General features: G+C 44.3%; 2 protein-coding genes across 2 annotated transcripts; both read right to left on the reverse strand.

Moving 5' to 3' along the window:
- Window positions 1-3701: 3701 nt before the first annotated feature.
- On the reverse strand, window positions 3702-9145 carry LOC118473339 (cytochrome c oxidase subunit 2-like). Its single transcript, XM_035962573.1, has 2 exons — window positions 6398-9145; window positions 3702-5603 (listed from the first exon to the last, which is right to left on the reverse strand). The coding sequence occupies exons 1-2, from the start codon at window positions 7422-7424 to the stop codon at window positions 5209-5211; spliced, it is 1422 nt and encodes a 473-aa protein (XP_035818466.1). The 5' UTR covers window positions 7425-9145; the 3' UTR covers window positions 3702-5208.
- Window positions 9146-15342: 6197 nt separating this feature from the next.
- On the reverse strand, window positions 15343-16905 carry LOC118473341 (ATP synthase protein MI25-like). Its single transcript, XM_035962576.1, has one exon. It carries the CDS (start codon window positions 16006-16008, stop codon window positions 15343-15345), a length of 666 nt encoding a protein of 221 aa, XP_035818469.1. The 5' UTR covers window positions 16009-16905.
- Window positions 16906-19420: the final 2515 nt, after the last annotated feature.

The raw sequence follows: 19420 nt of genomic DNA on the forward strand, positions 1-19420 counted from the left end.
CCAAAAAAAAAGAGCAGACCCCATTGAAGACGGGAGTGAGGTACAACAAATTTCCGTCCACCTTCTCACGGAGCCGTACGTGGACGTTACCGCTCATACAGCTCCCAGCCAGCAAGCAGTTAGCTTTCCTCTAGAAGTCATGGAAGTGTGGATAAATCGACATCAAACTCTAGTCGACAGAAGGTTTTTCTTTTTTTCCCGCTCGCAGTAGTATAGTAGTCCCAATATTCCAATACTACAGCGTTAGCAGCGTTTTGTCTCGATGAAAAATCTTCTGTTGACCATGAGGATTTCTTCTCTATCCTTTGGACTTGAACGATCCAATTTCGAATCTTGTTGGAGATTCTTTATCTGGCTTTGACGTATGGGGCCCTTTCCCCACTGTTTGAGAAAAGTTTTTCATCTTTCCTTTACATCCGAACAGGACGGGCCGGGCCACTAGTCCCTGATCTGGACGCCGCACCTGGAACTCCTTCTACCTGTGGTTGTGGGGTTGGCGCCTCCTGAGCTGCTTGAGCAGCACCCACAAGGGGGTGGGAAGGAATAAGACTACATAAGAGAATACTCTCTTTTTACTTTATTGACTGGTGTCCCGCGGATCTCTCTCTTTAGGCGCTTCGTTTAGTTCGTTTATAGCGAGAAAGCCCATGCGAGTCAATTAAGTAAGCTGGAAGGCACTTTTTAAAAAGCCTGGAACTTGATCCAATCTCTAACCAATTGCGGCTTGTTAGAGCACCTAAGCAACGATGCGAATAATCGCTTGCCTAATTCAGTAGGGTTTTCATTTGATTTCTATATGATAATATGCAGTAGCCATCCATCCTGGAAAGGAACAACCATAAGTGATTAGAGCGATGCTCCTTTTTTTGCAAAGAGTTGAGTTCTTCCTCTTTCGCGCAGGATAGCCACGGACTCTTCCGAAACATTCAGATATAGGAAAAGCCAGAGCCAAAGCCAACGCGTCAAAGTGGTTCAGCAATCGACGTAACAGGTTCAAATACTCTAAGCTAGGTATATAGAAGGTATATTCGATTCAACAATCTGAAGTAGTGGAGTTAGCCCTTGGTATACCATACTGTAAGCCTCAGATAATCACTAGCTTATTCAAGAATAATATAGTATAGTAAAGTCGTAGAGGAAGAAAAGAAAGAAGAGAAAGAACTGGGAGTATGAGGACAACTTACAGGGAGAAGGAAGGTGGAGACAAACAACAGGAGCTATTCAACCATCGTTAGAGGCAAACCAATGATTAGAAGAATGCTGGAAGAAGAGGAAAGCTGATTGATAACACTTAACCAAACATCGCAAGGACAGGAAGGAGTATCCTGAACGTAAGGCCAATGGCTAGCATACTTCGCTGAACACTCAACTTGATCTATATCGATAGACACATCTGAGAGAATCATAGTTCCCCCTCTGGGGATAACTAGTTCTTCTCCCGAGTCCTTGTTTTGTATGAGATAACAGCAGTCTTTACTTAACCGAGCATCGTAGGGCTTACTTCATCACACATAGCTGTCTTTACTTTCGTTTCGCTAACCGCCCAAAAGCAGGTGCGCACACACAAATGCTAGGCGAGATACGTAGTTCTCTCAACCCTTCCTATCCATCATTACAGACCGGAACTAGATCGGATTAGGTAGAGCAAGACCTTGAGCCTCTTGAGAAACCAATAGAAACGACAGTAGCTAGCTTCACCAGAAGAGGAAGAAAGACTTCTATAACTTAACTTCCCTATTGAGTAGAATGCATGGCAAGTTTCCACTGCTTTAGGCTACTCTACTAAGACTCGAGGGCCGACTTCACGTAACTAAACTAAATGGCTTAACTAAACTAAAAAGGAACTAAACTGGGATAAATCTTAACTAAAGGCGTACTGTACTTTGCTTAACACTCACTATATTCAGCTAAAGCTGGATGCGTATTATATTATATCTTGCCTTGCCTTGGTAGAGCGAAACTTTGAACCCAACACAAGCAACTCTCCAGGTTTAGCGATATTGATGGGTTCCAGCCTCATTCCACTACTTACGCTTCCCGCAAGAGAAGAGTCTTGATTTCGATTCGAGAAGGTAGTTATTCTTCTTCCGATAGTCATATTGATTGATTCGAAGAGACTAGAACGATACACATTCCCTGCATTTCTGCCAGGAGGCAGAAATGGATGGTGGAAACGGATGCACGAAATACCAAAATAGGAGCAACTTATTAAATAGGGCTATCTATACAGTAGGTCAAATAGGATCAAGTTTTGCCAATTCCGAATTCAAGTACGAAAACTAAGAAGTTGGCACTTTTAACACAAGGAAAAGGGAGCCCACATAAAAAATCGAAAGCGAGTTGGTGCTTGGGAAAGATACTGGTACCTTTAGACTAGGGTCAATAATTCATTAACATTTTTTTATTTTCCTGGCTTAAGGCTTTCACCGCAGTATTGTCTTATGCTTTAGCCAAGTATAGCTCTTAAATCTGTCTGATTTGCCAATCCAATGAATCATGATTTCCCTTGCTTTTCAGATAGCCTTGACATGAATGAAATGTGCACTTGACCGTTATCCCTTGCTTTGATTACACTCTCTCTCTATTCTTATCTCTTGTCCGGCACCAATCCTTCTTCTTGATCCCAACCTACTAAGAGTTTTCCGATCGTCATCCAACCAGTAACATGTGATGACCGAATCGACTGCTCTGTGAAGAGTTGGAAGTCAAGCTAGGGGATATTCTCTCTCAACCTATTCTTGGGACATTGGCCAAAGATAATAAGCGAAGAAGGAAGGCAAAGATACTTGGATTCCATTGATTATCTTCCATTTCATCCTGCACTTGATTGCAAAACAAAATCAGAAGCTGTTCTCAGATCCGTTCTCCGCCGATACCAATAGGAAACCTCAGCTGGAAACTCTCTAGATAGCTTCTTAGCGCTTAGCTACTTTCTCCTTCTGCGCCGCTAGCGCTACTACTCCTAGTGATAGGAATAACATACTCTTTTTCGCGATGAGGCCCATCTTGGACCGGTAACGTATTCTAATGATCTGGATCTCTGGCTTATCTCTTACTTGACGGATTCTATTTCAGCTAGTGGGATTTCATTTAAGTGACGATAATCAGGAAAGAACAGGGTGGATTGGCTCTGATCGATACCATCTAAAAGTGCTTGCTTCATTCATTCGTGACATTACTGGTTATTCTTATTTAGTTTCGCCTCGCTCTTGGAATCATGCGCATGGCTCCATGCATATTCATGGGGGGCCTAACGAGTGCTACGAGTGAATGCGTAGCTTTGTCTTCTCTTATTCAATTTCGAGTTAGAGGTTAGAGGGAAAGAGAACTCCCCCAAAGCAGCCATTCTCTTAAGAAGAGCTATTATCCCTTGTTATTTCTAAAATGTGTATCACCATACTGAATCTAGCGCAAAGCTAGGAATGATTATCGGAAGTTGGCTACTTACTTAGACTTAGGTAAATCAGTTCCTTCTCTAAGACCTAACTGCGCTGTCGAGGGTGATCTTGAAAGAGCACATGAAGGATAGGGAGGGACCGGAATTCCCCTTTTTTAAAGAGCTGCTTGTACTCAAGCTTGAAGGTGGAGATCTTATAAAGGTTGCCAGTAAGCAAGAAGCAAGCAGGTATCTATTAACAGCAATAGTCAGAGTCATATAAAAGGTAGCCAAAAAGAAGCATCGAATCCATCAGGTTGTATGAAATGAAAGGAGACCCACAGTCCCACTTCTCCTTCCCCCCGCCCCAGAAATGGGGCGGGCCTCGTTCTTCTTGACGATACCACCGTTCAAAAAGACTACACCTTCTCCCTAAAAACGGAAATCTGGTTTGGCAGTCACAAGGAAGATTGTGTACCCCAACTCAAAAAAACAGGCACGGGACTAGCCCGCTGTCCCGAGGACAAGAAAAAGGCTGTGTTTAGCCTTTTCGTGCGCGATCCCAATCGTGGACCGTTAAGTCGATATGGGCTTTATCTTAGGTTCCCCCGTATAGGTATAAAAGAAAACCCTTTTCCAGTTCATGTTATCGAGGACCTGGGCGATTTTTACCCGCTTCTCGGCGCTCGCCGTTTCAAGGTGAAGATCTTCGTTAATCCTTTTTAGGATTTTTTATTTTCGTATACGCTGGCATGAGCGAATAACATTTTTGATTCGTTCTCGCAAGAACGAAATGGATGGTGCTTCAGGTTCAGGGTTCGGCGGGGTGTGGCTTGTGGATGGTTCGGACGCGGCATTTTCCTCCGACTCCGATAAGTTGAGGTACTTTTGCCAACTCTCAGAGGCGGATCCCGAAGCCGACCCAGAAGAATTCATCCAATTTATGAGAGCGGATTCGCTACCGAAGAAGACCCCCAAGAGAGAAAGAATCACCAAGGCGAGACTCCCAGGGCAGCCCATCTTTCTCAAAAAGGAAGAGAGGGTGAGCCCAGAACCCCATTCTTTCAAGAAAGTTAGAATAGAATGAATTCTGTCGAAAAAGAAAGCAGGAAAATAGGAGTAAGCGAGTAGGGTCAACAAGATTCTAAACGAATACGCGAAGGATATTTTTTATATTATTCCAATTATTATTTATTGATTGATTATATAATTTTTTTTAGATCCATATTCATTTTCATTTGCAAATACAAACTCTCTTGCATTTTATTTTTACTTTAGAAGGATAAGGGAACGGAGAAAAAAAGAGCTGGCTTGGCTGGTACATCAAGCATATGACATATTGCTTGTTCGGTGTGGTACACATATCTGTCAATGTCAATCAAGTAAGAAAATTCATTCCCACTGTCTGAGGAAAAGGTGAAGAATTGCAATTTATTGAGCTTGTAAGGCCCGTCCCCGATAAAGGGTATAAATAGGGCTATAAGTAGGCCGTTTGCTATTGCAATAAGGGCTGCTCGCCTTTCCTTTTGACGGCTTGGCTTCCTATCGCTCCTATGTAGTGGTCGGCCTTAAAAGGAGTCTTCCTACCATACCATCATGCATGCCTATGTTATAGTGCGTTAAGCTTCGGCAGAAGCAAGCAAGATGATGAAGCGAAGCTTCGTAGACAAGGCTCGTTCCGTGCTTTACTTACGAGCTCGTGTAGTAAGGCCTCGCCCTACTTCAATAAGGGCTTATGCACTCCACTCGTAAACGAGCGTTAGAGCTTTTTGAGCGAGCGAGCGAAGCCTTCCCTCACCCGAGAATTGCATTTCCGCTTCAGCTTCCCCGGTTTAGTTGGTTTGGAGGATTAATTGATTGGATACCCAATCCGCATAATCTTTCAAAGTCACTGCTTCTACGACGATAGGCGTAAAGGCATGATTAGTTCCACAAATCTCACTGCACTGACCATAGTAAACTCCTTCTCGTTGTACCGAGATGGAGGTAAGATTTGAACGACCAGGTACAGCATCACATTTGACACCTGAGGAAGGTACAGCCCAACTATGAGGTACATCAGCGGGTGTTACAATCATACGTAGATGAGTTTTGGCTGGTACAACCACTCTATTGTCAACTTCTAATAAACGTGATTGACCCAATTCTGGATCATCTTCTGGAATCGTATAACTGTCAAAAGTGAGTGACTGTTCATCGGAACTGTTATAGTCCGAATACTCATAAGGTTGGGTCGACGCCCGCCTCCCCCCAAACTTGACTTGCAAGTTTCCCCGCAAAAAGCTCTCCACGCCTACTCTTATTTTTAAAGAGCGCTATTCTTCTTTAGTTAGGTAGTTCTCCCCCCTCTTGAGTCACCCTTATCTAAAAAAAAAGGACGGAGTCTATCTAGATCATAGGATCACTGTATTCAGAGGTCAATTCTCTTTCTTTGACCTCCCACCGTTCACGACATCCCTTGCTTCTCGCAAGAACGGCTCCTCGGTGGAGGAGTAGAAGCGCTGGTCCCCTTCGGCCAAGTGCTTGTGCGTGCTCTTACCTACCGTAGGACCTCCGTCCCCGAAGCGAAGAAGGAGGAGCAGGAACAACAGGTTGTCCTCTCTTGGCCCAGTAGTTCCGCAACTACTACCGTGGTTGTTGCCAACGGGGATCCCCCATTCCGAAAGGTAACGGGGCCGGCCCTTAGGTCCAAAGTTGTATGCCACTGCTGTGGTGCCGATAGATTCACTACTGAAGCCCCGTTATCGGACATTGCGGGCTTAGCATCTATTTTTCGTATATCGCTCCACCACACCGAGAAGAGGTATGTGTACCTCCAGCAATAACAAGAATGGAACCATAGGCTCCTATGCTGGGAGCATTTCGGGGTATAGGTCTAACCACCTCAACTCCCCGTTTCTGGCATGCTATAGTTCTTTTAGTCTCTCGACGACGGGAATGGGAGATGACCGGTAAGCCAGATGCTTCGCGAACCACCGGTACATTTCGTTGCACTTAAATCACCCTCGTTAAGAGGCGCACTCCGATACCATTGATGTCCAATAGCTTTGATAGTAATGGCTGGATCTACTAATACCCCGTCCATTGAGTATAACAGAGCAAACGATGGTATAGCAATGAACAATGGAATGACACTAGGAAAAATGGTCCGAATAATTTCGATAGTAGTTCCATGAACAATCCTTTGCGGGATTGGATTAGTTTGCTCGTTGAAATGCCATAAAGCGCGAACCAACATCCGTGATACGAAAACCAAAATCAGAATGAGGAAGAAAAAGATATCGTGATGTAAGTCAATGATTCCTTGCATCATAGGTGTTGCTGCGTCTTGAGATCCTAATTGCCATGGTTCCGCAGCATCACAAAGAGCGATTGTGAGGAATCGACATTCTAATGAACGAAGAATCATTGGCAGCACCAGAAGTAGGACCAAACCGAGAGTGAGTAGCATAGACAAGGATAGATTTGTGAATGAGACATAGTACTCACCAATATTCAGATCCAGAATTGGGTGAATTCCAAATTGATATTGATCCAACGGGCTGTTGAGATTAGGTAGGTTACCAAAATACCATCTGCCTTGTTGGGCAATCAAGTAGTCCCAGTTGCCCTCGGCAGACATTCGGGCGTGCAGATCTTGTATTCTCTGACCAAAACAACTACGTCCCTGAGGTGTGTGAATCTCCTCGAGTAAGGAGCGCCAAAAAGCGTCGTAGTCCGCAATCGCACTCTCACGCTGGATACCAGAGAATAGATTCACACGGAAAGCGCTTATTTCCTGTACTGACGGGAGATTCAGGTTCCTCTCACGCAAGATACCTTCCATTTCTCTAAATAAGGGGAGGGCTCGGAGTACCCTATGCACATCCTCCACCGATTCCGATTCTCGATTTAGTGGGATTCCAGGCATCCCACGAGTTGCAATCATAATGGGTTTACTACTTGATAATAGCATTTTTCTATCCGTTAATAAAAATATCATCGTACTTGACAATTCCATCTTTTTCAGCTCTGCTCCCAAAAGAGAAAGGAGACTAGACTGATCCATTCTTGACGAATCGTCGGCGTTGGTTTTTCCAACGAAACGAAAAAAAGAACATTCGAACAAATAGACTTGATTCCATGACAAGCAAAAATGCTAGCTTCCCAGTACAGTAACGCATACACTATAGACTTTATTCTCCCGTGCTCTACCCAACGAAAGCCATAGTATAGTAACGAAAGCCATAGTATAGTTGAGAACAGGAGCGGGAGACTGAACACCGACACAATGTCGATTTGACAGATCATCGCCATCTCTTTTGATGTAACGAGCACTCTTTCACGAACTTCTCGGACAAAACGCAATGCTCGTTTCGCATACACTAGAGCGTTTGTCCCATCCTTATCTAGTGGGCCAATGAGATTACTATTACTATTACTATTACTATTACTATATACTATACGCATTTTCTGAGGAGCAACATGAGACTTGATTTCCTCCATCTCTGAATACGAGTTCAGCTCCGGCACCTATTGATTTAGCTCCTTCTAACATTATATATAATATATATCTATCTATTATCGCGTGTATACTTTCTTTACTTTGTATCTGTGCTATTTCGGTTTTCGTCGGCTACCTGACTTTGATTTTTCTCTTTCGAGCCGAGAAAAAAGAAAGATTTTAAAGCCAGGGTCCCATAACTTTATAAAATAAGAAAAATCCATTTTTCCTATATAGAGATGATATCGCGCTTGCGGCTCTTTCCCCGATTTATCGTTGATTCCTTTTCTTTTTTTCGCCTATGCCAACTGAGCTAACTAACTTGCTGTTTTTTACTTGTTTGGTATCTAGAAATGCCAATTCAGTGAAACATACCAGAATATCGTACTAGATAGAGACTGGGCTCGTCCTGTATCAAGTACTATCTGCCTTTCCATGGCCTTGAGCGGACCTTTACTCAGCTCCTGCTAGAAGGGCTTACGACGAATAAGATTGTTGGAATGGCTTTAAGTGTGCCGGGCTTGCCCCTATTCCAGTACTATATAGATAGCCTCGCCTCGATGGATCGTTGATTCCTCAATCATGGCATGCACAATACGCCAGAGAACCTAAATCATCACATCATTGTAATACGCATTTTCTTGTAAGTTAAGGGAATAGGCCCTGCCCTGGAAATCCATCTCGATCGAAAGCAAGTGAGCTTGTCGGTTGAGTCGTCATAGATAGTGGTTTCCTCAAGTCAAGCAAGCCCTAGAAACTCGATCCCACAGGGGAGGGGATATTCATTTGAGTTGCCGGTGCCGATCTACGCTTTCCAGGTAGTGAGCCTGCTTCATGACTCGATCTATATTTGATTTGCCGAAGATAGTGGTCTCCTTTTGAAGAAGTCGATTTTTCTCTTGCTTTTCCACCGGGCCGGTGCTCCCCTCTGTTAGGAAAGCTGGAAAGGTCTCTGGTTTGTGAGTGACAAAGGTTTCATTCATCTTACTGCCGTTTATTGGATCGAGAATAGAAACGATTGCTTGATGGCTGGTTGAACCATCCTTGCCAATGAGGTGGAGTGGCCAGTGCATCCCATGATATGAGTGACTGCTGGGCACCCTTCCCGCTACTTCTCTTTCCTCGGTAAGCGGATTTCCGTGGAGTTTGCTCCGCTCTAAAGAAGGGTTACCAGAATAGAAATAGGGGAAGGATAGGCCTCATCAATTAGCATTCTATTGAGTCATTGTTTAGCAATCTCGCAGTCATTGAGACAAAGACTTAGCACAGGAGAGGGATCACTGGAGCTATGGCACTTTTTAGCCAGTCTGGCTGAAAGCAGCCTAAGTCCAGGCAATGCAATTCCGGTGGGACGTGCCCAAAGTGGCTTTTGCCAGAAGAAGCGGTTTTGCGGGATGGGGAAAAAAGGCATTTCAGTACATTGTTCGTCGAAGGAATAGAATAAAATAAAGGTATGCTCTCCTGAAAGGAGAAGGAATTCAGGCTAGCCCCCCTGCTCTATCGTCAGTCGTTCTCACTCCTTCGTCCATCATACTCCCCGCGCCGCACTCCCCAAACTCTATAGGTTGCATTAGCAATACGAGCGAATTGGCGGTTTCGAGCGTGTAGCAATGCGAGATAGAAGATTGAGCTTGCATGCAATAGCTATGGGTAAGTGCGCCGTAGGCACGAGTGAAGGGAACTAGTAGCCTTATCACGTCAGGTAGCTAGCTAACCGAAGGAGATATATGCCGTTTCGCCACAACAACGCCTATCGGCCAAGACCACTTGAAGATGGAGAGTCAAGTCTATCTCGCCATGAAAAGTGAAGTGAAAGTAAAGTAGTAACAGGATTTCCATTGAAATACTATTATTTCCGATCTGCTTCATCCTCAACCAAACAAGACAGCGGATTCTCATTTATCATAGGTAAGATCAAAGAAGAAGAAGTCGGTTCTAGTCCCTTTGTTAGCCCGAATTGTTGCTATCTCTTTCTGTCGAAGGGAATGCAAACAAAGCGCATCATCCTAGTACGAGATCATCATCCCCGTAGGAGATTCCGGAGCTTTGCACATCCATCAGTCACGTGGACCATACGCACTGGTGCTTTTGCTCAGCTCTGTCGATACCTCGAGCTTCTATTTCTTCTGTTAAGGGAGATGATGTAAATGTCTTAGTTTTCCCGGTAATCCACAATCCATTGTCAAAAGCGAATTGTGAAATATCTACGCCTAAATGATCAGAGACTTAAGTTGCCTCCGTCTAAGGAACCCCTGGATAAGCTTCCTAGATCCTCGCTTATCGTTCACGATGCCATAAACCTTGGTTAGCTCTTCAGAAGCAAGGTATGCCAATTAGTTCAGATGGTGTTCTACCGCCCAGCCCACTTCTTCCATATTTGAAAGCCTTGTCTTCCTATTGATTCCACTCCAATAAATCTATTGCACACCCAGTGGTGAGGTCGGTGATAACCCAGTATTAAAGAGCGGATTCAGCGACTTGTTACACAAATCATTGTAAAGTACAGAGAAAAAGGAGATCTAAATTGGTCAATTTCAAACTCCCGCCACATCCGGGCGAAAGGAGTGGCAGATAAATCGAGAATCCAATTTCGAATGAGCAGAGGAAAGGTGTTTTCCCTCGTTTCTCGCTTTGATTGGCTCGTGGGTGGATAGAAAAGAGATTCTTGGCTGCGCATGTCAGTTGACCATGTTCCAGAAATCGATCCAACCAAGGAAAAAGATACAGACGGATCTTGCTTCTTATGTGCTGCCCTGGTAAAGACCCGTAAGTGGAATCAATAATAATCCTTTCTAGTGGGACTATGCTGGGTTTCTTATGTTAGGAAAAAGAGGGTTCCAAAATCCTTTAAACAAATCCGGCACTTGCTGCGGGAACTTCATTGTGGGCAGTTCCCCACAGAAGATGACCTGGCACTTATCGAGATGTTGTGGACGTATCACCATAGTTCTTAGCTGTCCGTATTGGCGGTTAGTAAGTAGTTTGGTTTCTAGGAGGAAATTGGTTCCATTTCTCTTGCATCCATAAGTAACAAAGATCCTCTTTAGGAATTTCTTGCGGCAGGGTTGTTAGCTTGGCTTGAGTATTGCAAGGATGGATTCGAGAATGGTGTTTTCAGAACGACGCTTGTCCGCCTGCTTGTGAGTCAGTTCTGCCACTCTTTCCTGCTGAAGCAAGAATCCGAGGCATGACTAGACCACTCTTCGATGAGATAGTCAAGACCCTGGTAAGCGTTAAGAAAGAGAGGCCATAGGCACAGTCTCCCCTTGGGAAAAAGGGAAACCCGGCTCCATTTTCTCTAAAAACTTCTATCTGGCCACCTGAATAAGTTGATCAAACTCTTGGCATACAGATTTGAATTCTAGTTGGTATCGGCCTGTCATACTCATCCTCCCCTCGCCCATGAAGTATGATATCCGTTGTAGTGCTTCCAATAGCAGAGCCGTGGATCCGACGACCTTGTCTACTGTAAGGCTGGGGATGTGAGTCTATGCGTTCTCCACTCCATTCTATTGATGCTTCTTATTAGCTAGATCGGGCCCAATTGACAGACAGGTTCTGCCCTCCGAGCACTAAATCCCTTCATCTTGCACTGGATAAGGGAATCTAGTATTGAGAAAGAATGGTACTTCTTTTTTACGTCGTTTATAGACGGAGGAATGGATACGAGTAGCAACATCGGGAGATGGAAGCTGACACAGGCAAGACAAAACATGAGTCTTCATAAGCTAGAGCTTCCGACCTTTACTATTTACATCAGCTCAACCTTCTTGCCCATTTGCTTTAGCGGTTTGATTGGCGGGTTTTCGGCCTTGCGTAGATGGTTTGCTTGGGCTCTAGGGTCATTCCCTTCTCAAGGCTGGCAAAGTAGGTTCTTTATTACTCGAAAGCCGTTGCACTTTCGTTTCTTATCTCGGCACAGTAGAACTGTGCAGCCGTTTTATCGCTTGCTACAAGTAAAAAGTCTGTCTGACTCGTTACATATAGCTCTACTGGGGGAGTAGAACAGAGTGAGTATTCCGTTCGTTTATTCCGCTCGTTCCTACTTTCACCAACCGTCCCCTACTCCATCCCTCTGCTTGGCTCTAGCCTTGCCCGGACCTCCACCTTCGCCCCCTGAGTTGCGTTCTTTGTCTCGTCCATCTGAGGCCGACGGCTAGGAAAGCATACCCTGATTGGATCGACCGAGTTCCTCAGTTTCCAAGGTGCCAGAGTTTGTTCTCTTTTCCGGTGAGGAGAATAAGTCGATCGACTATTGAGCATATAGCTCGGTTCTCGGTCCAGTGCGGGGAAGCTAGGTCCAAGGACTTCCTCAAGCTTTGGCTCTTTGCCAACTCTCTTACTAAATCGGCCTTCCCCTGGTATATGAGCATCTCTCCAAACTCTATTAACAGTTGGTACGATCTGGAAAGCAAGTTCCATGAGCTATTCTATAGGACAGACCCAGACATTTGCCAATTTGGCAAGATTGACTCAGCTCCAACGGTCGAATCGCGAGGTTTAGGAAGCACTACGGGTTAGTGACTCGTTAACACTCCCCGTTCCGTGGGCTCAATAACTCGATGCTGATGAAACTCCTTTAGCGACTCGGTTCCTATTACAGACAGGTGGCAGCTTCCCATGCAAAGCAACATCGTTCCGTTTTTTCAATAACCGTTTATACGCCTGGGGGGAAGGTCTAGAGATTTCTACCTCGATTTTACGGTATCCGCTTTAGGTGGTAACCATATGGACTCAAGACCTCTTGTCTTGGGTTGAGAGGGCCTTGGATTGCTCTTGGCAAGGAACTTTCTCTCTTAAAGATGGTCTTCCATGCCAGGCTCTTCAATAGGTTGAGTGACCATCTCGAAGGGGGAGTATACCGGGGAAAGGTTATGTAATAGAGGCGAGAGTGAGCCCCCGAAGAGTGCTTTTCTATTATTCCCGTGACTCGCTACGTATTCCTTTCACTGGAAAAGCTCCATCGCTCCTAATACTAGGACAAGGCTCTCTTATGGCTCGCTTCGGATAGCCTTGTGGCATAGATAGCGGCATAGAAGCCTACTCTTTATGAAGAAATTCAACCAACCCATCTGACCTTTGAGTAGATCAGAGTCTTGTATTTTATATTTGTTCCCATGATTTGTAACAAACCTGCTAATTGGCATAAGAAGGGCGCTCTGGCAGATACAGCCATGATGTATACTTTAGCTTGATCATACATAGGTGTGGCTACCTATCTCACCCTGCCCTTCTGAATAAAGACTACTATCGTCACGGGGACTTGTTGGCGCAAAAGAGGGCGTATCGGTATCTATCTCTCTTAAGCCAAGTGGAATAGTTAGACTTCTCTGATAGAAAACAGAGGATTTTTTTCAACGGGATGGCTTGACTAAACCAATGGGCCTGCCTGAGTAGAAGTTCCCTTTCATTTATGAATGCCGTTATCAAGCGAAGCGCTTTTCCGGTATAGATATAAAAGATGGGCCTAGAGCTGGTGGTGGTGAGTATGACTAATCGAGCTCCTCAATTGCCGAATTCTTGATTCGGTGGGAACCTTACCGCTGCGCGCCTTAACCATCGATTTATGTACATCAAGCAGATTAATAAGAAAGTACTTCTAACTACTTCCTCAGGCAAGAAAGTAACCCTGCGCTTTCTTCATCGAGCCTACCTTTGCGTAGAGTTGTGAGCCTAGTAGTCAACCATCTTGGGTTCTGTGGGGAAGGAAGTCCAATTCAATCATCAGGTAGTAGAAGAAAAGAAGCTTGCTAGCGAGGGAATAAACTTCTTTCTCTTCTGTCTCAACGTAAGGTGGATGATGTCGGGTACCTTCTTCTATCTACCCATAGGGCTCACAAATATGTGAAAGCTATGAAAGCTACTTTACCGAGTTCCCCGATTCTAATTCCAACTTTGACCTACAAACATACTTCCCTGCCAGCAAATCCTAAAAATATCACTTTACCAAATGGAAGAAGGGCAAGGAACCTCTTAGTACCAAGCGGGCTACCAACCAATTAGTTGATTTCTTTCCCAGCCATTTAAATGAAATTAGTTGATACTCCCGAATCAGTGTTTCTATCTCACTTGTGTGATTAGACTTGCCTGAACGAAGACCAAGGATGACAAATGCCCTTTCCTTTGGCGGGGCAAAGAAAGCTTTCAACGGAGGTTGCTCAAATCGCTAATGTGGGAAAGATATTTCTACTTCCCATCGTTCAAAACTGGACAACGGGGTCTAAGAATTTGTCGACGAAGAAGCTTTTCAAGTAGAAGTAGGCTGGAATCAAAGTCTCAGGTTCCATGGAATGGCTTTGTTCCCCCGAAGGCCAAGCCTATTAGAAAATAAAGACTTAAGTCGGTTTGCGAACCCCAAACAAGAAATGCTCAGATTCCAGTTACAGGCCCGAGTGTGATAAGCCTTACGAAGGCTGTGCTATATGGGGAGGGCTTTGAAGCATTAAGTCATCGTTCAAAAGTATTAAAGGAATGGCCATAGGCTGATAAGCCAATCTACACCTAGGATCATGGCATCTCCCCTCCAACTTTCTCACTTTTGACCTTCTAACTTGGCATCGCATCTCGTGTCAGTCACTATTATTGTGAACCATAGTCCACTTGACGACTTTACCCCACCGGGTTGTTTTGGCTAATTTCAGGGCCCCCGGGTTTACAAATAACTATACAACTATTCAAACTGGACCACTATCCAAGAGAACACAGATAGGTATTAGGTCACAGGCCTCTTCATTTCATTGCTTTGACTGACCTCCTTCCTTGGGTAGGAGTAAACATAGTGATGATGGCTTCTTTCTTATATATGCTTCTTCAGTTTATTGAGCATACACTTCTTCGCTACGCGCCTTTTCCCATAAGATCTGAACTGAAGCCAATGCCGATTCTTTAAGATCAAATAAAGGCAATTCAATTGTTTTTCAACTCTTCGTAGATCAAAACAAGTGTTCAGTCCCTCTCTGATTTTTATTACGTAAAGTAAAGAATGGCACCATGAAAGAAGCCCCATACCCACTCTTCTTTCCCCACCAAACCATAAATCAAGTATACTGGTTGGTGGGCCTCGGTATCTCTTTTCCTATGAGATCCATCCCTACACCAAGAAATATGACTTTTTATGCATCGCCCTACTCATCGCTTATAAAGCGGGTAAAAGCCGCGGCTTCGGAAAACTGGCATCATAAGTTGGAGGACTTTATTGACGTTAGAAACGCTCAAGGAGCAAATTACAGATAAGCTCCAGGGTTGTTTCAACGTCTATTGTAATACTCCTCCGGGCGTGAATTGGAAGGGCCAAGGGTTTACAATGAAACAAATTGCGTATAATTTGCACGGCGATACGAACAGTATAGAATTTCTGCACTCCTTATATGCAGACTTAGTTAGTCAAGGGAAGGGGTGCATAGCCAATACTTCCTTCTCAGAAGTGGATTCGAACCCCCAACATCGTGGTTCGTAGCCACGTGCTCTAATCCTCTGAGCTGAGCTACAGGCCCACCCCGTCTCCACAGGATCTCTTCCCGGGGATACCCCCCACCCTCACCTTTCTGAGGACTATAAAGCCTTCTCGAATTAGGTCTCTGGGTTCTAATAAGAAGGCCTCTCGAATTTGTTCTACGGTAGAAGCTTCTACCAAAGTTGTAGACCCGGATACTAATCTTTCACTCACTGAAAAGTGAAAACCTGTGACTATATCGTCCTGAAGACGGATGCGACGGGAAGAAGTGGCATTTAGAAGTGTTGCTGACTTGACATTTAGGTTTCGGCATAACAAAGCTTGCACTGTCTTTTCGCACTTAGGCGCACAGCGTGCCGCTGGTAATGATTCTACTACTTTTACGGTGCTGCAAATTCGCAAGCTGATCCGTAGATTAAGTAATCGTTGTTGTTCATTGGATTCCTCCAGAATGACTTCGTTAGGATTGAAGAATTGCTGCAATGATTCCTGAATAGACTCGATTCTCCCGTCGAGAGTTTCTTTGAAAGTCTTACCTAAACTCTTCCGACTTAATATGAGAAAGCCTATAAAACAACGAGCTACTATCATTTCTTCATTATAGATTGAGATCTTCTTCGGACTTGATGCACAAATAGATGGAATAGCAGCAAATAGCATATTTATACCCTTCATATCCATTCCACTAAATCTCATTGTGACTCTCCACTTTTATGATGAAGCTCTGCTCCAAGAGAAAGGGAGACTTTTTTTGTGGTTGGTTTTTCCAAAAAAAGAACATTCGAACAAATAGACTTGATTCCATGACAAGCAAAAATGCTAGCTTCCCAGTAACTGTAACGCATACACTGGAGCGTTTGTCCCATTGACGAAGGCCAATGAAACTATTCTACTAATTTTCTGAGGAGCAACTTGACATTTCTTCATGCAGCTCAAAAGCTCTAGCGGAATCGCCGCAGCATCCTGATATTTTCATATTCTATATGTGACCACATCAGGGATTAACCCTGGATCTCTTAGCCCACTGAAGATTTCCTCAGCTGAAGATATGCGTCCTTGCCCACAAATTCAATAAGCGAATTGAAAGATAGGACAGTTGGATCAACTCGGAAATCTCCTCACCTCAAATGAGTTCCTTATCACTGCATCAGATGCCACGCATGAGATTGTCCTTACCAATATCTTTACGCGCACCCAGCTTTGGTTACCCACACCACCAATGCAACTAATTTCTGATCCCAACTTCATTCCTTTTATTTATCCGCGTTATATCATTCGGGTAATCTTATCTCCACCTTCGTCAGAAGGCTTTGAAGTCGTGTTCCAACTGAACGGACCCACATTCGGATATTGCAAAGTACACGGCAATGCTTGGGCTGGCTACTAATTCAAGGATGATGAGTAGGATATTCACTCCATGCTCTTAGGGAGTTCTTTATGCTGTGCGGTTACCGCCTTGCCACTATAGATCTCGTTCCTGAGATGAAATTCACTGTTCTCAGTGTAGACTATGACACTGCCCCATAATGACCAAGGGATGAAACCGGCTTTTACATAACTCAGCAGTTCCTTTGTGTACTTGCAGACGCTGGTGACGATCTGTTGTTAGTTCTCATGAGCACAGAAACTGATAAAGTAATAATTTACCGCGGGGTTATAAAATGGGTGAAGCCCTCAAGCCTGGGATTCAGTGGAAGAAGTGAAATCAGTTCTCGCTTTGAGACTTCCAGATTGCACCGCAATTAACGATGGAATGCAAGAAAGAAGACTCAGGAATGAAATCAATCAAACCTCCTACTCATACTACCCCCCTCTTCCCGATAAGCCCTGTCTTCTTCTTCGCCATCGACTTTAACACGTAGTCCTGCCCGTGTGAAAGCTGTCAACACACCCCGCTCACTACGACGGTTCGACAACCCTACTACCATTCCCGTAAGGTGGGCGGGCTTAATGTAAGGTGGCCCTCTTCCGTATTGATAACGTAGATTTGAAGCACCTAGAAGGAGGAAAGTCACGAAGTCATCAGTAGGAGTAGTGAAAGCAATACGAATCAATGAATTGAGGGCAGTCGAAGCAGACAGTAAATTACTTGAAATAAAGATAAATAAGTGCTCGAGCAATTGATTATTAAGTAAGTAGGCGGCGTAGAAGGGGCGGTTCTACTTAAATGAAATGAATGGCTCGTTCATAAATCCACTCGCTTGGCAGCAGTCCATTCCTACCGTACTCCGGCTATTCTATCTGTCTGTGTATCGCGTAGAGCACGTACTATGAATCCAAGTTCCCTAGTGTCAGACTCAACTCAGTCTGGTAGTGTCCCTGGTCCTATCGAAGCAGCTACTTCATCCCTGGTGTAAGGGCTTGTAGCTTTCAATGTGTTCTTTCTTGCAGTAAAGTAAGGAACGATTGATCTCTCTTTTTTGAGGGACCATAGGCCTTAGGCTTAGTCCTAGAAGGTTGAATGCTTTCGCTACGCCCCGCATAATGAAACCTATGTCTTAGAATTTTGAATTCGCTTATATAAGCAATTATAAGATCCTTCCTCTATCTCATAGTCAAGTACGGAGTAGGAATCAATAACAATTGAATAAGACATAATTATTGCTGCATGCATGTTCACCTAAAGCATTTCTTACCACTTAAGTGAACGAGGGGGATATCAGTATTTTGACTGACGGCTGTTGTCTAATTATTGAAATAGAAACACTCCCTTCCAAATGCTATTGCCATTCTCCATTCCGGTCTGTAGCAACGTACTTAGCGCACTAGTTCAATTTTTTGATTCACTCTTCGCATTGATAAATCAAACAAACTATGACAAATTAAAGGAGAGGGAGGGCACTCTAACCAGGCTATATTTTCACTGCTTCATGGATTTTCGTTATTGGGTCTCACCCCGGGAGAGATTTTCTGCATCAGCGATCATGCCCCCCTTATTCTAGCGGAGGAACAGCTTCATCAGATTCATTCCCTTGCTAATCCGCCTTCAAGTACAGGAAAGGCTCCTGAATTGCTACCTAATAATAGATGACTTCATTTTACGGAATACCTGCAACGAGGTTAAGGCGTTAACAAAGAGAGGCCATAGATAGGCACAGTCTTCCCATCCCATACTGGGAGTCAACAGCTTAGATGAAATCCAAAGGCTTCTTATTATTCACCGCTAGGATCTCTACCCGTTATCCAGGATGGGCAAATGAATGGACTCTCCCTCCCCTCAATAATAGTCGTATCAAGAGACAGAGGTGAGTTAGCAATTTCAGATAGCTCGGTTGCGGGTACAGTTGCACTGAATACTCCTCTGCTTCCTCAAGGGAATCGAGTGGATTAAAGCACTCCACTCCGTAGTACAAAGAAATTCACAGCACTGATTTGTGACAGTACCATGCTAGCACAGTGAATTTTGTGCTTCCATTCTAATCTAATTACAGAAGAAATGATGCTGGAAGAAATGAGCTTTTCTGCTGTAGTTTATTGAACTAAGGCACTCTGCACATAAGTCACACCTAACCGGCTATATGTTTCTTGATCGCCGATATCTCCTCCCCACCCAGCATTTGCTAGCTTGCCAAGCTTCCCTCACGAGACTGTGAAAAGCATATAGGAAGGCAGAACAAAGACAGGTGGGACCTCAATGATGAGTATGCTTGCTTCGCCTCCACTGCAAGACAATAGCTTGGGCCATAGCCAATAACCAGTTTCCATCCTAGCTTTTCGCGACAATCCATGATATCTTGCTGAATGCATTGCTTCGGATCTCTATGCTCTGCTACAGTGCTCTTCCGTCCATTCGATTCTTTTCCTGCCAGTCAGACCCCCCCATTTCATGTAGTCAAGGACTCAAGGGAGTTAGTTCTAGGTGGGCCGCCCCAAGAGAACCATTCGCAGCAACGATGGTCATATAGGATTTCCGGTACCAAAGGTGACATCGGCGACTGAAGAAAGACTATTTAGCAAAGGATTGACGGGGCTAGTCTACAGAACAGATTCAGACCCAATGAGGTATAATTCATAGAATAAAAGAGCTTTGATTGTCTTGCCTATGAAACAACCTAGGATTCTCTTTTCATTTGATGTCATAGACTCTACTCGAGCCAGGAATCGATTT

This window comes from Zea mays, chromosome 9 (genome assembly GCF_902167145.1).
Source record: "Zea mays cultivar B73 chromosome 9, Zm-B73-REFERENCE-NAM-5.0, whole genome shotgun sequence".
In the NCBI taxonomy this organism is placed as follows: Eukaryota; Viridiplantae; Streptophyta; class Magnoliopsida; order Poales; family Poaceae; genus Zea; species Zea mays.